Source organism: Leiobunum rupestre, chromosome 3, assembly GCF_980474605.1.
Source record: "Leiobunum rupestre chromosome 3, qqLeiRupe1.1.hap1, whole genome shotgun sequence".
Taxonomy (NCBI): Eukaryota; Metazoa; Arthropoda; class Arachnida; order Opiliones; family Sclerosomatidae; genus Leiobunum; species Leiobunum rupestre.
The window spans coordinates 21,102,640-21,122,780 of record NC_143386.1 but is presented as its reverse complement, the minus strand read 5'-3'; the positions used below and the strand labels follow the sequence as shown (position 1 = coordinate 21,122,780).

The following is a 20,141-nucleotide window of genomic DNA, read 5'->3' as shown; positions in this document are numbered from 1 at the left end:
TCTGCCAATAGTGATATATATACTATATCTATACGTAGGAAACACGTGTAGTGAAACACATGACTGGATAAGTGTCTTATATACTAACTTAACACTTTGAAACGACGATAATATTTTACTCAACACGGAATATAAACGATGAATACTAAATATCAACCTAATATACACGTGCTCGTGCTACCTGGGTTATGCTCGAATCAATAGGTGTGTACTTTTCTCTTGTTCAGGGATTTTCAGGGTAAAAACGTTTTCCCAAAAGGGCTGTCTGTGGCCATTTTACCAGGTACATTCTGGAGAAGTAGACGATATTATCATTTTATACTCATTACTCTCGCTTTTGAGGAAGAGTAAAAAGTGTAGTGCCAATTCTCTCCACCAGAACAAGCGAATAGTTTGATTTAGAGTAAAAGGTTGGTTTTAGAAAAGCATCCACCTATTGTAGTTTTAAGTGCAGAGCGGATACGTTACCTTACAGTGGTCTATGCGTGAATGTAAGTCTTGGGCGGGCAGTCCGCTGGGCATGGCGCAATGCAAAGCCCCTACGCGGCAGCTCGCTAACATGGCAAATACTCCTTCGACTATCATCGGCATGTAGATCAGCACTGTGTCGCCCTTGTCCACGTCGAAGCTTTTCAAAACGGTACCCAAGCGGCTCACCTATTAAAAGTAATTATTTGCTAATTTGTATTAGCAGCATTTGCTGATTTGATATTAGTAGAATTTGCTGATTTGATATTAGTAGAATTTGCTGATTTGATATTAGTAGAATTTGCTGATTTGATATTAGAAGAATTTTCTAATATGATATTAGTAGAATTTGCTGATTTGATATTAGAAGAATTTTCTGATATGATATTAGAAGAATTTTCTGATATGATATTAGAAGAATTTTCTGATATGCTATTAGAAGAATTTTCTGATATATGATATTAGTAGAATTTTCGGATTTGATATTAGTAGAATTTTCTGATATGATATTAGTAGATTTTTCTGATTTTTTATTAATAAAATTTTCTGATTTGATATTAGTAAATAATTTTCTGATTTGATATTAGTAGAATTTTCTGATTTGATATTAGTAGAATTTTCTGATTTGATATTAGTAGTATTTTCTGATTTGATATTAGTAGTATTTTCTGATTTGATATTAGTAGAATTTTCTGATTGATTATTAGTAGAATTTTCTGATATGATATTAGTATATTTTTCTGATTTTTTATTAATAAAATTTTCTGATTTGATATTAGTAAATAATTTTCTGATTTGATATTAGTAGAATTTTCTGATTTGATATTAGTAGAATTTTCTGATTTGATATTAGTAGTATTTTCTGATTTGATATTAGTAGAATTTTCGGATTTGATATTAGTAGAATTTTCTGATTTGATATTAGTAAATAATTTTCTGATTTGATATTAGTAGAATTTTCTGATTTGATATTAGTAGAATTTTCTGATTTGATATTAGTAGTATTTTCTGATTTGATATTAGTAGTATTTTCTGATTTGATATTAGTAGAATTTTCTGATTGATTATTAGTAGAATTTTCTGATATGATATTAGTAGATTTTTCTGATTTTTTATTAATAAAATTTTCTGATTTGATATTAGTAAATAATTTTCTGATTTGATATTAGTAGAATTTTCTGATTTGATATTAGTAGAATTTTCTGATTTGATATTAGTAGTATTTTCTGATTTGATATTAGTAGAATTTTCGGATTTGATATTAGTAGAATTTTCGGATTTGATATTAGTAGAATTTTCTGATATGATATTAGTAGAATTTTCTGATATGATATTAGTAGATTTTTCTGATTTGATATTAGTAAATAATTTTCTGATTTGATATTAGTAGAATTTTCTGATTTGATATTAGTAGAATTTTCTGATTTGATATTAGTAGTATTTTCTGATTTGATATTAGTAGAATTTTCTGATTGATTATTAATAGAATTTTCTGATTGATTATTAGTAGAATTTTCTGATTTGATATTAGTATAAATAACAATGTACACATAAGTATGACACTGAAACATTTCCATTCATGATAGTTTGTAGCAGAGCGTCATCGGAAGTTTCGGAATCAAAAAACTCCTTACTGTCAGGTTAGTGTGATGGTGATAAATACGATCGAAAACTCGTTTAGCTCAAAAATTCGAAAATAACTACTTTTTTTATTGAACCGAGTGTTAATAATTTAGGCAATTTTATGTTCCAATTCTAACAAGTAAGGACTATTTGTACTTTTGAAAGTGCTTCAATTTCATTAAGCCTTGGTTGATCCGTTACCTGAAAGCTCCAAAGACTAATAACGACTAGCGGAGAGTTGTCGGTCCTTAGCCGCGTTATGATTTATGCTTTCATTGACTAAACAGACTATCAATGAAAAATCTGATTGAATAATTGGAATTGGCATACTTACGTCAATACGTTACTTATGATATTAGCCATTAGGTCTCTACTATTGTTTTAAAAGTGTTTCTCTTCGGGAAACATTACTAAGAACTGATCCAATAGCGACGTCATCAAGGGAAAAAATCTCCCCCTAGCGAGATGTGAGAGCAAGCAAAGGCTTAATTTCAACAAATCTCGCTAGATTCGAAATAACTGCCTGGCGCGTAGTCAATAGCGTTGACCCACTTCCTGCCGGATATCCGAAAATATTAGCTCCAAAGTTACCATGGGCACCAACTATACAGGGTGTTTGAAATTGTTGATACAAACGATTTTCGCAAAAACTATGTATTTTAGAAGTACGATATTTTCAGGGGGTATTCGATGACTAGTAATCGCTTTAAATATTAATTTTCACGAAAATCAGCGAATGTTTCATGGTTTTGGATAAAAATTATATTTTGCCGGTAGGTTGCATACAAAACGTTTCAACGAGAAAGTGAAAGGTTAGAATAAACTTGGTTTGGTTAAAATCCACCTATGTTTCACTGATATATGAGGTCATGAAAAAACAAGTTGGTAGTAGGAGGCAATAGCTTTTAATACCATTTATTTTCATCGAAATTTGGCAAAATATATTTGTTGGAATTAACCACTAAGAATTTCCAAAAAACATTTGACATTTTTAAATGAAATGAAGAATAAGCGTAGACCTAAAGTCATCGGTTTTTTTAACTTATGTTTACTCTTAAAAAAGTTGCCATTTAGTATTTAAAGCTGTACCACAACGAAATTAACTCATTAATCGAAATTATAAATTCAAGATAAGTATGCCTCGTTATAATATGGAACAGCGCACCCATATGCTTGAGCTATTTCTCAGTGTAGGAAATCGGAACGCCCGTACAGTAAACCAGTTATTTTGAAATCGTTTTCCCAATTCTAGCCGTAGTCACACAACAGTTCTTAGAGTCATAAGGGACTTGGCAACTTGTAGATGTTAACGGTAATAGTTAGTGTAGGGAGCTGTTGGCTCGCGTGGCGTGAAGGGCTTGCCACCACCCTCCTACGCATTGTAACCCGGCCACCTGTTTAAAGGCATTATAAGTCGCTAGATGACTTGGGCCTAAGGTGGTGCCTTGGGTATTAGCCTAGCGGATTCCGTGGACAAGGCCGAAACAACTTTGACTTGGAAGACATTATCCTTGCGTACTACCTTGCATATCCTCGATCGAGTGTCAAAGTAGCGAGCAATGACCTAGGTGTCGTAAATAGCTACGCCTGGAGCGTTCTAAACAGTCGCCATTATCATTCTTACTCTCCATCAAGCACTAAACAATGGAGACATGCAGCGCCGATACGAATTCTGCAACTGGCTTAACATCATTTCTGACGAAGACCGGGATTCTCAGCGTCTTTTGCTAATGTCCGATAATACTAATAATAATAATAATTATTATTATTATAATAATAATCAGCTATTCTAATACCCAAGGCACCACCTTAGGCCTAAGTCATCAAGCGACTTTTAAAGCCATTAATTAAGGGCCTGGTGCAGAGACGATTTGCGATTCCTGTTCATTTTAACAGGATCGCAATTTTGCGATTCAGATTTAGCGAGCTGTTTATTTTGCGATCATCGCAATCGAAATCGCGGTGCAGAGACGTTTTAGCGATTCCTGTTAATCGGCGACGCTGTTATTTTTACGATTTTTTTTACCCAAGTCACGGACCAATAGGAGAGCTCGATTTTTGACGCAAAAAGCTATCACGTGGTTATGGTTGGCTTGCATTTTGACGATGAAATGATGGCTCTTTTATTTAATAATATTCTTACTCTAATTATATTATTAGGTTTTATAATTTTTATAGTTAAATCCGTTATTTTAATAAAATATATTTATATAATATAGCCACGAAGGGAAAGCAAATCAGTTTCTGAAGAATGAGAGGTTATCCAAAATTTTTTTAAGCTATAAAATAGTGCATGAAAATTGGTTCCTTCTGATTATATAATTTTCTTACTCTTATTATTTATTATTAGTATTATATACTACACAGTTTAATGGTTATGTCATTTTAAAATATATTTTTATAATGTGGTTGGTACACCAATAAAATAACGAATGAAAATAAGATTAATTACTATTATAAGTCAACATTTTCCGAAAAGAATTCTCTGTTAGAAAATGAGCCATATCATATGGTTTTTGGGAAAATATTTATTTCAAAACTTAGCTGATAGCAATTAAAATAAATCTAGTTATAACAAACATCTATAAATAAAAAGCAGTAATTTCACGAGTGTACAAAAATTGGTAATTGTCTAAAGCAATTTCTAGCGAAATATCCTATATTGGTCACACGTAAAACAATGGTCCTGCTTTTAGATATAAGTTGTTATTCTACTTAATTACCTGGCATTTACATAGCCTAGTCCAGGTATAAATTGTAACACATGATATAAGCGTGTAGAATTAACTGACAAACGCTTTTAAGGTAATGCCGAGGGGTCAGACATTTACCAAAATCTCGTACTTTGTCTAAAATTGCAAAATCTTTTAACTCGCTCTATGGTAAATTAACACTGAAATCCCAAAATCACTTCAAAATGTAATGATAAAATCGCCAAAATCTCTACAAAATCCTGTACAAAATAATGGCAAGTGTCCGACCCCTCGGGTAATACATCAAATTGGCTCGGTAAGCTCTTGATGCATGCCAAATAAACTTGAAATTCCAATACATCTTTTATCGCAACTCCTAGTCTACCTGAGGAAAGGTTTCTTCTTGGTAGATGAATTGGTATAAACGCTGGTTGATAGTTAAAGATCTTTGATACACTGAACTAATTCACCATGTCATTACTGACTCATTAGTTAAAACCCACTGCATACACTACCAGCAAATAAGGATCTATAAATAAACGAAGGCTTAGAATACACCCAAAGTAGTAATGTATAAAATTCTCTAATATAATTTATTCTTACCTGTAAAATTGCTAAGAGTGGCTGGCTTATCTTTCGTAAATCATGATTGTGGTTAGGCCTTGGCACTGACAATAATTTGACAAAAACATTTTTCGGAAAGCGATAATGAGCTAGAAACTCAAATTTTAATAATTTAAAAGATTCTGACCTACCGTGTTGTATTATTTATCTTATTAAAGTAGGTAAAAAGCGTTTACTTCTCAATTTATTTCCCGAGCTCTTTGCGTACCGCAATCCGCCATTGTTTTAGCGAGCTTCGGGGCGACTAGCGATTGCCGTAGACCACTCGCCAAATAAACAGAACGTATTCCTGTTTATTTTGCTATCGCGATGTCTCTGCACACCGATTTGGCGCGAATCTCGCGATTTTCCGAAACCACGCCCCCTTTCTGTTAATTTGGCGATGAATCGCAATTTGGCGATTCTTAAAAACGTCTCTGCACTGGGCCCTTATGTGGCCGGGTTACAATGCGTAGGAGGGTGGTGGCTAGCCATTCATGCCACGCGAGACAACAGCTCCCTACACTAACTATTACCGTGAACCTTTCTCAAGGGATGACCCATTTAACCACCGAAACAATCATATGTGATGGAAACGAGAATCCTCACTAGGGATACCCCTATCACTATCAGCAGTAGTTTCGCGTCAATATGTGGACTTATTTGTCAATTTTTTTGTACTGGCTCGTCTTAATAGACATAATTACTTCAAAACGAGGTAGCGGATGCATTGGATTTGAATGATCTTCCCCTGCACGATTTCAGGCGTCTTTGGTTTCAGCATGACGGAGCGCCAGCTCACCAGCACCGTGATGTCGTGGAGTACCCATAGAAATCTCATAGGTAACTAGAATGCTGCCGCCTACGGCCGAGCTTGACGCCAGTTCGCCTTGAACCTTCAGCCAATGAGAGGCCGTAGAGTGGTTCCACCAAGGAGGATAATAATCCTCCTTGGATCCGCTACTATAGCGGGAGATAGGAGACGTCATTCTCTCTGGTGACATTAAATTCTTGGCAGAACCACTCTTTGAGCTCTGATTGGTTGAGATCTGGCAATCGTCTGCCACGGCGTTTGGCCCATTTGCCAGTTACACGGCAGCATTCTAGTTACCTATGAGATTTCTATGGGAGTACCTGAACAATGAATTCCCAAATCGATGGATGGGAAGGAATGGACCCGTTCGTTGGCTTCCTAGATCCCTGGACTTAACAGTTCTGAATTTTTTCATGTGAGGCTTCATAAAAGACCAACATTTTGCCAATTTTCGATTAAAATAAATTGAATTTATTAAATTCAATTTAAAGCTATTGCCTCCTACAACCAACTTTTTTTATGATCTCGTATTTCAATGAAAAATAAGCGGATTTTAACCAAACCAACTTAATTCTAAACTTTTAGAGTCTGATTGAAACGTTTTGTCTGCAGGCTACCGGTGAAAAATAATTTTTTTTCAAAACCGTGCAAAAAGCCCCGATTTTCGTGAAAATTAAAATTTAAAAACGATTTCTAGTCATCGAATACCCCCTTAAAATTTCGTTCTTCTACAACACATAGTTTTAGCGAAAAAATCTTGTATCGATCAATTTAAAACACCCGGTAGATAAGAACACGGCTAACTTTGATGACGGGCTGCCGCGCGAACAGCCCGTCATCAAAGTTGGCCGTTATTAGATGTGGATTTTTCGCAGGTCACGCACCGGAAGTGGGTAAACGCTTCTTTACAAAACCCTTAATCAGAAAGCTCTCAGAATTCGATTCTGGGGTATGGAGTTCTATATTATATTATATTAGCTAAAGAAGTTAAGCTCCGTAAAAACCATTGCTTGTGAAGCATAGAAAGTATCCTACTTATTAAATGGTATTATAGGCTTATGATAATAGATTTATCAAATTATTTGAAATGAATAGAACGAACTTGACGAAAGATTTCGTTGTACGTGAACCTCTTTTTCGTGTTAGTGACGGGACTATCGAAATAGATGACTTCGTGCTCTCCAAATCCATCAATGACGTGTCTGTCAACAGCGTTGTAGCACATATTTAATTCTCCACCGGAATACCTGCCGATATTTGACGAAATTAGTATGAAAGCAGAAACTTTCGCCGCTAGTGGCGTGACCGAGTTAGCGGTCCATTCTAAGCAGACAGCCAGCGTTTTTCGTTAAAGTAAAACGCGTCGTCCGTCATAAAGGACCCGCATTCGGAGGCAGTTTTAGACTGGAAATTTCTCCACCAGGTATAGTCAGGAGAGATACCCGGCCATTAAGAGCAGTGTAGTCTGAGTTAAGAAAATCAATTGAGTCGGTCGGCGTTTTGGGCAGAGGCATCGGCAGGCTCAGGTTCATAAAAACCACCTATGAACTATATTGCAGCTGAATTACGTGAAAATGTAGAAAATTCCATACTCTAAAGGGGGAAATAAAGCCAGTGGCGTAGCTGAGAACTCAGAAGCCCACCGCCAAAATATCTGTGGGGCCCCCTTTTTATTTTTTTATGTTTAGTGCCCCCCCCCCGTGCCGCGCCGAGGGCCCTGCTACGCCACTGAATAAATCTAAACCCGAGGGGCTAGTGACTCCGCGTAATCGGTGTACAAGCCAGTACCTTTGACAGTACTAATAAGATTACGCGTAACCTTTAGAGTCTGAACCCTAGCATAGGCTATTAGCTGATTTGATTTTAGGTATTAATTTTAAAGTTAAAATTGACAATTACTAATAAGTTTACTGATTTAGTTCTGCAGTACCTTAGGAACGACTAAGCAATACCACGGAGATATTGCACAGCCTTAGCGGGCTTACCCGTTGCTCGTTCGTACTGATAACTAGTATTATTTCAGTTTGGTTACTTATGGAGACCATACTGGAGAACAATAATCGAAAATGGGAAGTGCTAGGGAGCTGTAAAGGGATTTGACCAACACAGGTGAGCGGAAGCGCAAATTACGGCGGACCAGTCTTGCCACAGCTCGGACACGTTTGGCAACCTTGTTAGAGTGGATGGAAAATTTCAATGAGGGGTCAACTTGAACACCTAGGTCCCGTTCAGACAGAGTGGTAGTAAGGGGTGTGCCATTGATATGGTAAACAAAGTGGGGGTTCTTTTGCCATAGGTGGAGGACAGAGCATTTAGTTTCATTGAAGGCTAGTCCACGTGATTTTGCCCAGTGGTAAGCCCTGTCCAAATCAGCCTGGAGCTCCTTACAGTGGGACACGTCCCGAAGTTTATGGAAGAACTTGGAGTCGTCCGCAAAAAGGTGTATGAGAGCAATGGTAATTGCATCGGGCAGAGAATTAATGATGACATTGAAGAGTAGGGGACCCAGGACTGAGCGTTGGGGAACCCCTTTACCCACATCACGCCATTCAGATGATACCCCATTAAGGACAACCCGTTACCGCCGGCCACTTAAGTAATCCACTAACCAAGCCAGTTATCTAAGTAGATAACATCTACGCTAAAACCCTCATCGAGCCACATAGACCACAAGTTAGTGGTCTCCAGGAGATTGGTAAGACATGACCGCTTGGGCAGAAAACCGTGCTGGCGCCGAGAGAAGAAGTTGATTTTAGCCAAGTGATTAGCAACCTGATCGTATACAAGGCGTTCACTCAATTTGGGGGTATGATTAAGCCGGACTTGTGATGTTCGTTTTTTTCCAGGAGGGTGGTAGTTCACAATGGGAGAAAGAGCGAGATATTATTAGGTAAACGGGAAAGGCAAGAACACCCACAAGCGATTTTAGTAAGAAAGGGTGAAGGCCATCCGGACCAGGCGACTTAGTAACTTTTGAAGTAGTGAGGAGTCTGAAGAAGTCCCAAGGTTCACAGGAGAATCGAGTTAGCCTCGCTTGTGAAGCAGGTAGGGGTGGAAGGTCAGCTGTGGTCATATGGCATGCAGGTAAGATACCAGGGCCCGGGGTGCTGACAGTACTAGCAAAGAAATCGTTCAGGAGGGATGCAGCTTCCCCAGTGGTGGTAGTGAAAGTTCCATAAGGCCGCTTAAGTTCGGTGATACCCACTCTAGTTGAACGGAACCCGTAAATGTGAGACCAAAAAGGCTTCGGGTCATTCTTGATATTGGAAGTCAAGGTCTGCTCAAATTTACGCCGAACGTTCCGGCAGTGATTAGTGTGGGCGTTTCTAGCCCGGCGAAAACGTTCGTGGACCGAGGACAGAGCTGGTAAGGGGATAGATCGCTTTTTAGCTAACATGAGTTTAGTCCACGCGGAATTTTTGAATGCCCAACTACGAATAGTATGTGAGTCGGGCTTAGGGGTAGATGGCGGTTTACGCAACGGGACACTGAGTTCAATACCAGTGTGTAGTATCTGGAGCATTGCTGACCACGCTTCAGAAATGCTGGGAGCAGAAAGGGCCAGTGACCAGTCAACCTTAGAAAGGTATTCGGTAAAGGCTTCATAGTCCCCCTTGAAAATGTTAGGTCGCGGAACAAAAGGGAGGCGAGCACCATGTAGTTGAATTTTAAACGAGTGTAGCATGGTCACTACGCCCCAGGGCTGCAAGCATTTCTGGGGAGGAAATAAGGTTTTGTTCGGAAGACAGGATCAGGTCGAGAACATTGTCTGCCTGGTAGAGGCCACCATTACGAGTGGGGAAGTCAATAAGCTTGTAAAGACCGTTGTCGGTAATGCAGTCTAAGAAGGCTTTGGTGGGTTGACAGGCCAAGGGGGTCGACAGTTGGGAAACCCAATCAATACGGGGGTAATTAAAGTCGCCGACAATGACCAAGCGATAACCCTGTCTTGTACAGTAGAGGACAACACGAGAGATACGAGTGGTCAGCAGCTCATGTTTAAAATATTATGGATTATTGGATCTATAAACAACAACAAATAGGGTTATAAGAGACGGTGAGGCAGTGTGGGAAATTGAGACCATTAGAATATCGAGGCCCTCAGAACTGGGGTTAAATAGTTGCAAGTTAATATCAGTAAAAGTGACGAGACTCGATGATAGGGAGTTAACAACATAAAAAGCAACACCACCCTAGGGGCTGTACCCCCTGTCAGACCGGAATAACGAGTAATTAAATATTGCATGCTCACTATCCAAATGGTTGTCAGTCCGGTGAGTTTCGGTGATGGCAATACAGACTGGATCGTGCGACTGTGCAAGAGTGATGAGTTAATTAAATTTGTAGGGCGAAGTGAGTCCATTAGCATTAGAGAGGAGCACTGAGGAGCAGGCAGTGACTGGCAATGTTACAACACTGGTGGAGGGCACAGTAGAAGTACGAGCCCTCGGGACAGTTGGGGGAAGTCCACCATGTAGAGGAAGGAAGGGTTCAGCCAATGGATTAAGGGAAAGAGCAGAGTGGCAGATTCACTAACGGTTGAGGTACCAACGATGGTAGTAGCCCGGTTTTGATAAGAAAAAGGGATTCCAGTATATACATTATTTACAGTGAATAAATTATTGACAATGGGGAAGGAGACGGGATGCATATCCTGTATCACATCTAGTTTTTGGGAATCGAGGAGGGAGCAGTTGTGGGTTTAACCAAGAGAGCCCGACTGATAACTTTCCCAATACGGACACAAATCTTTTTCACCATCTTTCAGACGCGTCCTCAGTTCTGCGACCGCCAGGCGGTGGGCAAGTCGTCGGACAGGAGAGCGGTCAATCAAACATGAGAATGTGACCGAAGTATCCCTGGCTTTAAGGGATTTTATACCAGAGAGAAAGTCATGTTTGAGTTCCAGCGTGGGAAATTCAAGCTTGATGGGAGACACACGCGTGGGAGGGGCAGAAAACCGTGAGGAGCGAAAACGGTGGATCTTCACCAAAAGCATGGGTTCATGAGCAATGCCGACCTTTAGGAGGAGAGCTTGGACAGCCGCATTGTCATCTGGGGCATCCGCAGCGTCAGGAAAGTTGTAGAGCATGGCGTTAAACAGTCTGCTTTGGTCACCCGCAACCGAGGAGAGTGACTGCATAGAGTCGATAATTTTTTCATATAATTGACTATTGCGGGTGGTGTCCATTGAGGTTACTATATCACGCACTCACTGGTCAAGATTTTGGGTATGGCAGAATGTTTATCTTGATCGCGGAAAGCGGCTATCGAGAACTCCAAGTCTTTTACATGCTTGATCACGTTGTTCTGGAAAGATTTATTCTCGGCACGTTCACAAATCACACTCTTATTTTTTTATTTGTGTAATTGCATTTAGCAAATTACATTCGATCGAAATAATTAAATGGTGACAACCACCAAACACGCAATCTCGCGCTAAAAACTTGTCTAGCAACAATATCAATCGAAGAGTTGAAAATATTGATGGACCATGTTCTCGTGGCCGCTGGCTTGACGATCAGGTCTCGATCTCCCCTGACCACTTTAAGTTCTTTTGGTGACTTGGCGCGCACCGAACAAATAAACAGTCTCGCACATTGTGAAATAGGTAAAACCCTTCAAAGTATTTATACGTTGGAAATACACAAATAATGTAGGCTTAAGAACTAGGTACAAACTATACTGGCTTTCAAGGTCCCTCGTACAACATGTCAATCGAAAAGGATTTCGACAAAAGGACGAACGAACACCAGAGAACTGTACGCCAGGCAGGGCGTCGCCAAAAATAAACATCTCACGTAAAATAGGCCTAAATACAAATCTCGCGAAATAGACCTAAGCCCTCAACAGAATGATTTTGAAAATACTATGAACCGTACAATAGGTACCACAATATTGGTTACATGTCAAGGAGGTCAGGCTGGTCTTTATAAGAGCCCGAGCGATAAATACACACCACCAGAAGTCTTCAGAAGAGATATGGTGGTAGGATACAATTCGATAGCATTGTGGTCCAGGCCATTATAAGCTTCGTGCGTAATTTAATATTTGCTCACAAGTATCGCCGCCTACCGACCGAGTTTTAAATTGAATATATGAAAGTGGTTTGCTCGTTCAAAACTATCTCTGCGCAACAGCTGAAAGTTTCAACGGAAAAACATTGAAATTCAAAAGTCATCCGCTATTTCTTCACATATTTAGTTCACTGATATTAAGGCAGATGGCGCTATATTTCCTAGGGCTGAAGCCTATAAGATTTAGTGAGGCAATCGCAGTTCTGAAGGAGAAGAGCGTCAGAGACGGGGCTTAAACGAAACTCGTTCGACTCATAGATGGCAGTACCTCTACCAGAGGTCTATTTCCAACGATCTATTCGGACAACCAACTCAATAGTGTCGTCAAGGCTAAAAAAGGAATTATCAGGTGTTGTCTGTTTAGAGAACCTTTAGCTTGGTCACGCCAGTAGCGGCGAACATTTCAGCTTACTTCCCCATTGATAATTGCATTAGTAACTGCATAAGTAACATAATTATTCAAATCTTACAATTTGAAGTAATTTTGAAAAAACAAATGCCATGATATAGAGCTAAGTTTATTCGCGACCGAAAACTATCGCTACGCCCCTTTTGGTTCGCCCTTGAAACCAAGATAGGGAGCGGCTAAAGCAGACGCTATTAGTTTTTCCTCATCGTTATTCGTAAATTTGACTTTATAAATAATGATACTTGCATTTTAGAATAATAATAATAATTGAGAAGATTATTTAAGAAAAAACGTTCTTATGACTTTTTAATATGTCTGTAGCAGACGCTAGATTATAAACTCCACCTCGGAGAAGCTATAGTGCCGTTACGCCACCTAGACTTGTTTCGGTCACGAATGGCTTGCCCACCAAGGTTGCGCCTATGATCTAGCTATAATTATAAAATTGCCTAAATCAGTGAGTCGTAAATAGGCGCTTCAATAAAACATGTTCAAGGAAATCGCCAAGCAGTACTATTTCTGAGATCCAGGACCTGAAAGTTACTGTTTATATAGTGCTTGTTGAAATTATGGAAACTTTTCACCTGTAAAAAGACTAAACAGAACGCCGTGTTTTTCAAAACAAAGCTACCTGGTTAAAAGGAAACACTCGTTTCCATTATTTCAACAAGCTCTATATAAAAGTACCTTTCAGGTCCTGGCTCTCGGAAATATTACTTTTATTTAAAAGGTAGTATAATAATTATGTATAGCTTTTATTTCATCCATCATAGCATATGTAGCATAATACCTCATAAGTATGCCATAAAAGCATTTTCCTTAATGAAATTTGGTTCACGGGATATGACGTAAATCGCGTCACTTCCAATTCTGGCTGCGTTCAGTAACGCCCAACGAAATACCTGAAAAAATATTTTCGTTGAGACCGTTGCTAAACATGACGTAGGATCTTGTTGAACGCTGGATGTAATTGTTTTTCATAAATCGTCTGCAGCTAGCCTCCTTTGTGCTGCAACGTCACGTGACCGTTGAGTAATGAAAAAACCTGCTCTAACAGCCGATTACTTCGTTTCCCAACGGACGGGCAATGTGACGTCAAAACCGGAAACGCGAAATAGCCTACAGTACGAATCCGGACTCAACGTTAACTCAGCGGTGAGTTTTGCATTTTTGGGTTGTATGTTCCTTGTGAAACAAAGTCTCATTGAAATTTTTACTATAAAAATGTTATACAGATACATACTTCTATAGACTCTTAAACGCGCCTTCCCAATCGACCGCCATTACCTTACGGTCTACGGGGAGGGTGATGAGAAAACGGGTTTTGGGGGGATGAAATTTCTGCGGTAGAGGGCTGGCTCGTTGGTTGTCTGTACGATAATGGCGGCGCCCAGCAAACGTTACTAAAAAGAGTGTATAGCCACTAAGTCATCTAATATGCATAATTGTGTTCCATAAAAAATCATTACGCAACTATAGCTTCCAAAGGCGAATAGCGTCCACTAATACACTACCTAACTAATTTCCTAAGGTCACCTAAAGAGGGCGGGCTTTCGGTCGCGAATAAGCTTCGTGCGTAGTTTAAAATTTGGTCAGAAGTATCGCCGCCTACCGACTGAGTTTGTAATCTGTCTGTTCATTCAAAATTCTCTGGATATAAAAGCTGAACGTTTAAGTTAAAGAACATTCATAATCAAAAATCGTCTGCTATTTCTTCACACATTAAGTTGACAGATATTAAAGTAGAGGGCGCTATCTTTTCTAAGCTCGAAGGCTATACAAACTAATCGATGTCAAATAGTTGTTTTAAAATGAATAGAAAGAAAAACATATATGTTGTTTGTTAGTATATTAATCACACGCGCAATTTCCACGCGTGCTAGAAAAACCTATATTCCACGCGACTGTAGCGCACGCTCGTAGACTTGTTAAAGTAAGAGACTGTGACGTAAGAGCTACATTAAAACAATAAAGCACTGTCATAGCGCAAGTTTACAATTACATTTCACATGAGTGTGGTATTTCATTATTTTCTTCGTGTTAAAGTTTTAATAGCATGACCACACAGTTTTTGGTCCTGATACGCTTTCCTTGCACCTAGGCGTACAATCGGCGTAATGTTCATTGGTTTAAAAAAATTTCCCGGATAGAGGCGCTTATGGTTTTGGATATGACGTTAGTTTAACGTCACTCTGGGCAATTACGCTTTATGATGTATCTCGGGGTTCTAAAATACGTAGGGTTGTTAATTTTCCGGAAAAATAAAATGCGGAAAAATTTCCAGAAAATTTTCCGGAAAATTTTCCGAATTGCTTTTTAAGGGTTTTTAATGTTTTAAACTTTTTATCGATTTAAAATGACTAATATCAGTAAACATCCTACAAAACATTAATAGTGTTACATTTCAACCAGTTTAAACTAGTCTATAGGTTTAGTTTTACTTTTAGATTAGAAAAAATGAGGTGAAAATTCCGCTTTATTTAAATTTGCAAACAATATATTAGAAAAATCATGGAATGAAAACGTTTTTAATATTTTTCGGAAAAATACGGAAAATTTCCGGAAAAAAGGCCTCGGTAATTTTCCGGAAAATTTTCCGAGCGGGAAATTTTCCGACTTACAACACTAAAAATACGTGTGGGGTACTTGTACCTTGGATTAATAATATACGTTTAAGCGTAAGCTTATATCATTAATCCAAGCTTGTACTAATATATATTTGAATAAACGAGGCGTAAGTCACAATATACATTACCAGTGTCAGGAATCCATACCTCTACTGGGAATGCTTATCGCGGCCGATTTTCATCTCGTGGTGGCTGACGGCTTTTTTGACGTCACTATGTTAACTTAGCAAACAACAACGTGAGAGGGGAGTGACCGCAAAGGGGATTTTTATCTCGTAGGCGGGGCCAAAGCCGTCAGAGTGATCTTACCATACGCGATATGGCAGGATAAGCATTCCAAGTAGAGGTATGGATTCCTGCCGGAAGTAAATAGGCCTGAAGCACCCAGAGACCGAACCCAACTCTTATGCAGAAGTATTTACCATTTTGTTAATGGTGCGTCTGATGTGTCACATATTTTCTTCCATTTCTTGCTCCAAATTAATTTCTCTCCGATATGGCTCCAAAATTCTTCCTGCTCGGAAGTCGACTCGCATCCGATTGATATCTGATTTTCAGATGGTGTCTTTCCATTAGAAGTCATTTTTATAAGGGCGTGGTTTCAAAAAAAAAGACGCTAAGAAAGAAGAAATTGCATCGTTTTCAATTCGCCGAAATTGTTTTAGTTACGTCTAACAAACTACAAATGGTTTGGTTGGTCGCGAGTCCCACCTTATAAAAGTAATTTTTATGGTAAATCAAGTATTTTGTTTAAAGCAAACTATTTTGGAGGTGCCTGTCTACACATAATTGTTTTATTTACGTTTCTCAAAATTGTGCTAGTACAGAATAACACCAAAGACTTTATAGAACAATATGTCATAAACATTTGAGTACACACAATCCCCCCGATGTATTAAATGTTTTGAATATTAAATTTAAATTTGAACCAATTTTTAATCATCTTGTACATTAACTTAATAAACGGACTATAGAGGAATTTTTATATTAAAAATATTAATTCAATCACCCTGGCGTTTAACGTAACTAACCCACTAAGTAGTAACAACCAAAGATTAATTTTAACTCAAAGATGGCCACACTTTATTAATCATCCTGTTCATTAATTAAGAAAATATTTCAATCACCCCGTGGCCTGTACAATAAATTGATAAGTGCACTAAAGCAAAGATAATTTAAACTCGTACCCTAGATTCGAATACTGAGAGCTTTCCCATTGACGGTTTTGTTACGAAGCGTTTACCCTTTTCCGGCACGTGACCTCAGAAAAATCGGGCTCCATAGGTTGTGACACGGCCAACTTCGATCACGCGCTGCCGCGATATAGCGCGGCAGCGCTTGATCGAAGTTGGCCGTGGTTGCGGTAAGGCGCAAACCATGGAGCGAATTTTTTCTGAGTTCCGGCGGGAAGTGGGTAAACGCTATCGGCAACGCGCGAGAGAGTGATTTTGAATCTAGGGTACGAGTTTAAATTATCTTTGACTAAAGCAACCTAAGTGTAAATTTCACCAAATTATCAACCACCCTGTACAGTAATTCAATCAGCCGGTCCTTAACAACCAAAGAGTAACTTTACCACAAAAATTAATTACAACGCTTTATCTATCCCCCTGTTCATTAGGAACAATATTTAAATCACCCTGTACATTTACTTGATAAGCCTACTATAACCACCTAAGATAAATGTTTAGAAAAATATCAACCACCCTGTACAATAACTTGATACATAATCAGGGTACTTTCTCAACAACCTTGTGCATTAACAACGATCCTAAATCACCTTGTCATTCATCCAGTGAAAAATCAGTTTTATCAATGAATATTGGTATGATAAAAAACACCCTGTAAAAGAAAATTGGCACCAATAAAATTAAACAACGAAAGTACTAAATATTATTATAGCATAGCCAAAACCCATATCATAACATAGCACACAACTTATTTAACAATAGTCAAGTTAGCATAACGTAGCATCTGTACAACAAACACGCGGTGCCCTAAAAAAACGCCAAAAGTATCCAAAGCCTTGTAGAGGTTTCCAAGGTCGAAGATAAAATATTTGGAGACAGATGGCGCTTGTATTCTTAATCTTTAATTGGTATGAAATTCAAATATCACAAAAGTGCGTACGTGGCGTCCCACAAATTGGTCAGAAATCTCACTTCATATTTAAATTTCTTAATGCAACCCAAAACATATTTCAGAAATGACCAGTAAGAGCTCTAAACAGTTTTTTCAGTTCGGAGAACTGTTTTTGTTATAATATATGACCATTTATTAAAACTTGAAAATTAATTTTATCTTCATTCAAACATAGTTGTCAATCTTAATATGTTACTTCAATACAAAAGATTATTTACGGATCACCCAACAAGAAACTATCGCTTACTTCCGTTCTTTATGAACGACCCCCAAAACGAACTTCCCATAGCGCATGCGCATCAATGAGAAACTTGAGATAAAATGAATGCCTCCAAACCGTAATTTCGTGGCTTCAAAAACTTTTATCGGCGTTATTGATTAATTTATAAATCGTGAAAAGGCGGGCGCGGACAATAATTCCTGTATTTCGAAAGTTTGAACCTTTCTGGAGAAATCTAACGTCAAGATAAAAGACACAAACCCCTAGAAAAGATTTCGCCTCTGTTAGTACTCCTCCACTACAAATCGACTAATTTAAATAATAAATAGTTATTTGATTGTCTTTGAATTGGCATGATTGAATGATTTCGATTGTACTAGTAGTCAATTAAAGGGAATACAACCTCAAGAGCGATCTGTATGGAAGACCCCCACAATTATTGGGATTACCTAACCAGTAAACCACTAAGTAGCGCCAAAACCTCTAAAGCCATAGGAGGGAGCGGCCAACGGCGAAACCGTTGGAGGGCGACAAAAATACCAGAGGTGATATTTCCTTTAAACACTTCAGGAAATACTTAAATGTAGTGAAATATATTCACGTGGTTTTTAGACATGATTGTTTCCCTATCGTTTAGTATTTTTTGGTATTTTTCAATAGCTCTCTTTTTATAAATAATATAAAATCTTACCCCAGATTTGACGTGGTCTAAAGTTGAAAAGCCTACACTCAATGAGAGCAGATAGCCTTGGATTTTTGAAGAATTAAACTGATTGTGATACTTGATACAAATGCATAGCGTATAAAATCTGGAATCTTGTGACTTTATCAAAAATGTAAACATATAAGAGCGCTGATTCCTTGTTTTGTGGTTGACTATCACTTTGGAGTTAAGAGCTAGGAATAGTCTTATTCACATCGTGAAAAAATACACTTTTTATGAGGAAACATATTGTGTCCCATTCAAATTGGTTGGTTTAAAGGAAATATAACCAATGCGTCGAAATATTGGTCACGCAGATTATAATTTATCCCTAAAATTGTTGGGGATGTCCTTAAAGAACGCGTTAAATGTGATATTATCTTTAAAAGCAAAAAGCCTGATCTATTTTGTTATGGGAGAATTGATATAGGGCCATTGTAATTTGCGTATTTGAATCAGGAATCCATACCTCTACTTGGAATGTTAATCGCAGCAGATTTTCGTCTCGATGTGGCTGACGGTTTTTTGGCGTCACTATTTTAACTTAGCAAACAACAACGTGAGAGGGGAGCACGCGCAGAGAGGATTTTTACTCTCGTAGGCGGGGCCAAAGCCGTCAGAGTGATCTCACAATTCGCGATACGGCAGGATAAGGATTCCAAGTAGAGGTGTGGATATATTAATGATTATGTCCCTGAAATTTTAAAGTTATTGGGAAAGTATTTAAAAAGTGACGCTACGTTTTCCGCAACCTACATCAAACGGCTCCAAAAATTTCAAAAATCGCGGTTGAACCTACGTGCAGCGCCAAAAGAATGAAGCGACAAAAATTTGAGAAAAGGCGGTGTGTAAGGCATTTTAAAAACAAGATACACTACAATCTACGAATATAACTCGGTTAAAAAGCCAAGGAGAATGTCGTAGCAGACGACAGTTCCGACAGAAAAACGATAAAACAGGGGGAAATAATATTTCGTCCACGAGATGGCGCTGTAAGTAGGTTCAACCAAGCGGTACTGAGATTCTCTAGTCGGGTGGGGGGGGGGGGGGGAGGGTTAAAACACGAAATTTGTTTGCTAATAATTAATCAAATACCATTTTCGGACGTCCTCTATCCATTTTAGGGTGGTGACAATTTCCCTTTAATTATGTGTAACATAATAATTCATAAGTATTCCATAGCGGTATTTCATGTATCGAGTGATGTGACGTAAATTACGTCACTTCCAACTTTAAGAAATGGGAAACAGAAGTAGGGAAGTAGATTTTGAAAACATGGAGAATTATGGTCGTGTTTCTCGATTTGACAATCTATAGTTTAGATTCCGAACTTTCGTTCCCACAAATAACTTTTTACAGAATAAAAATAATAAGAAATTTCCATTTACATGATATGTTATACATAGGCATACGTATGAATAATTATCAAATAATTAAAATCAAATAATCAGCTAGGCTAATACTCAAGGCACCACCTTAGGCCTAAGTCATCAAGCGACTTTCGAAGCCATTCATTCGGGTGGCCGGGTTACAATGCGTAGGAGGGTGGTGGCAAGCCCTGCATGCCAAGTGAGCCAACAGCTCCCTACACTAACTAATACCGTTAACCTCTACAAATTTTTATGGAAAAGGGAAACCGAATAACTGGGGTGATAACCCCTTTAACCAGTGGGGAGAGAACTTGCAAACTCAACGTGGAAGGAGTTGTCCCGAGTTTTGCACCCAGTGCCACAAGCTGGGATCGAACTATACTATTATTCAT

General features: G+C 38.4%; 1 protein-coding gene across 1 annotated transcript in view; it reads right to left on the bottom strand.

Moving 5' to 3' along the window:
* The window catches only part of LOC149949791 (acyl-CoA synthetase short-chain family member 3, mitochondrial-like), an 81,920-nt gene extending 63,525 nt beyond the window's left edge, over positions 1 to 18,395 (bottom strand). The window contains exons 1-5 of the mRNA XM_090167920.1: positions 18,368 to 18,395; positions 17,095 to 17,156; positions 15,737 to 15,861; positions 7,304 to 7,448; positions 469 to 657 (exon numbers count right to left, since the gene is read on the bottom strand). Coding sequence (XP_090024046.1) covers positions 469 to 657; positions 7,304 to 7,448; positions 15,737 to 15,861; positions 17,095 to 17,106 — 471 coding nt within the window. The 5' untranslated portion in view covers positions 17,107 to 17,156; positions 18,368 to 18,395. The remainder of the gene's footprint in view (positions 1 to 468; positions 658 to 7,303; positions 7,449 to 15,736; positions 15,862 to 17,094; positions 17,157 to 18,367) is intronic.
* Positions 18,396 to 20,141: the final 1,746 nt, after the last annotated feature.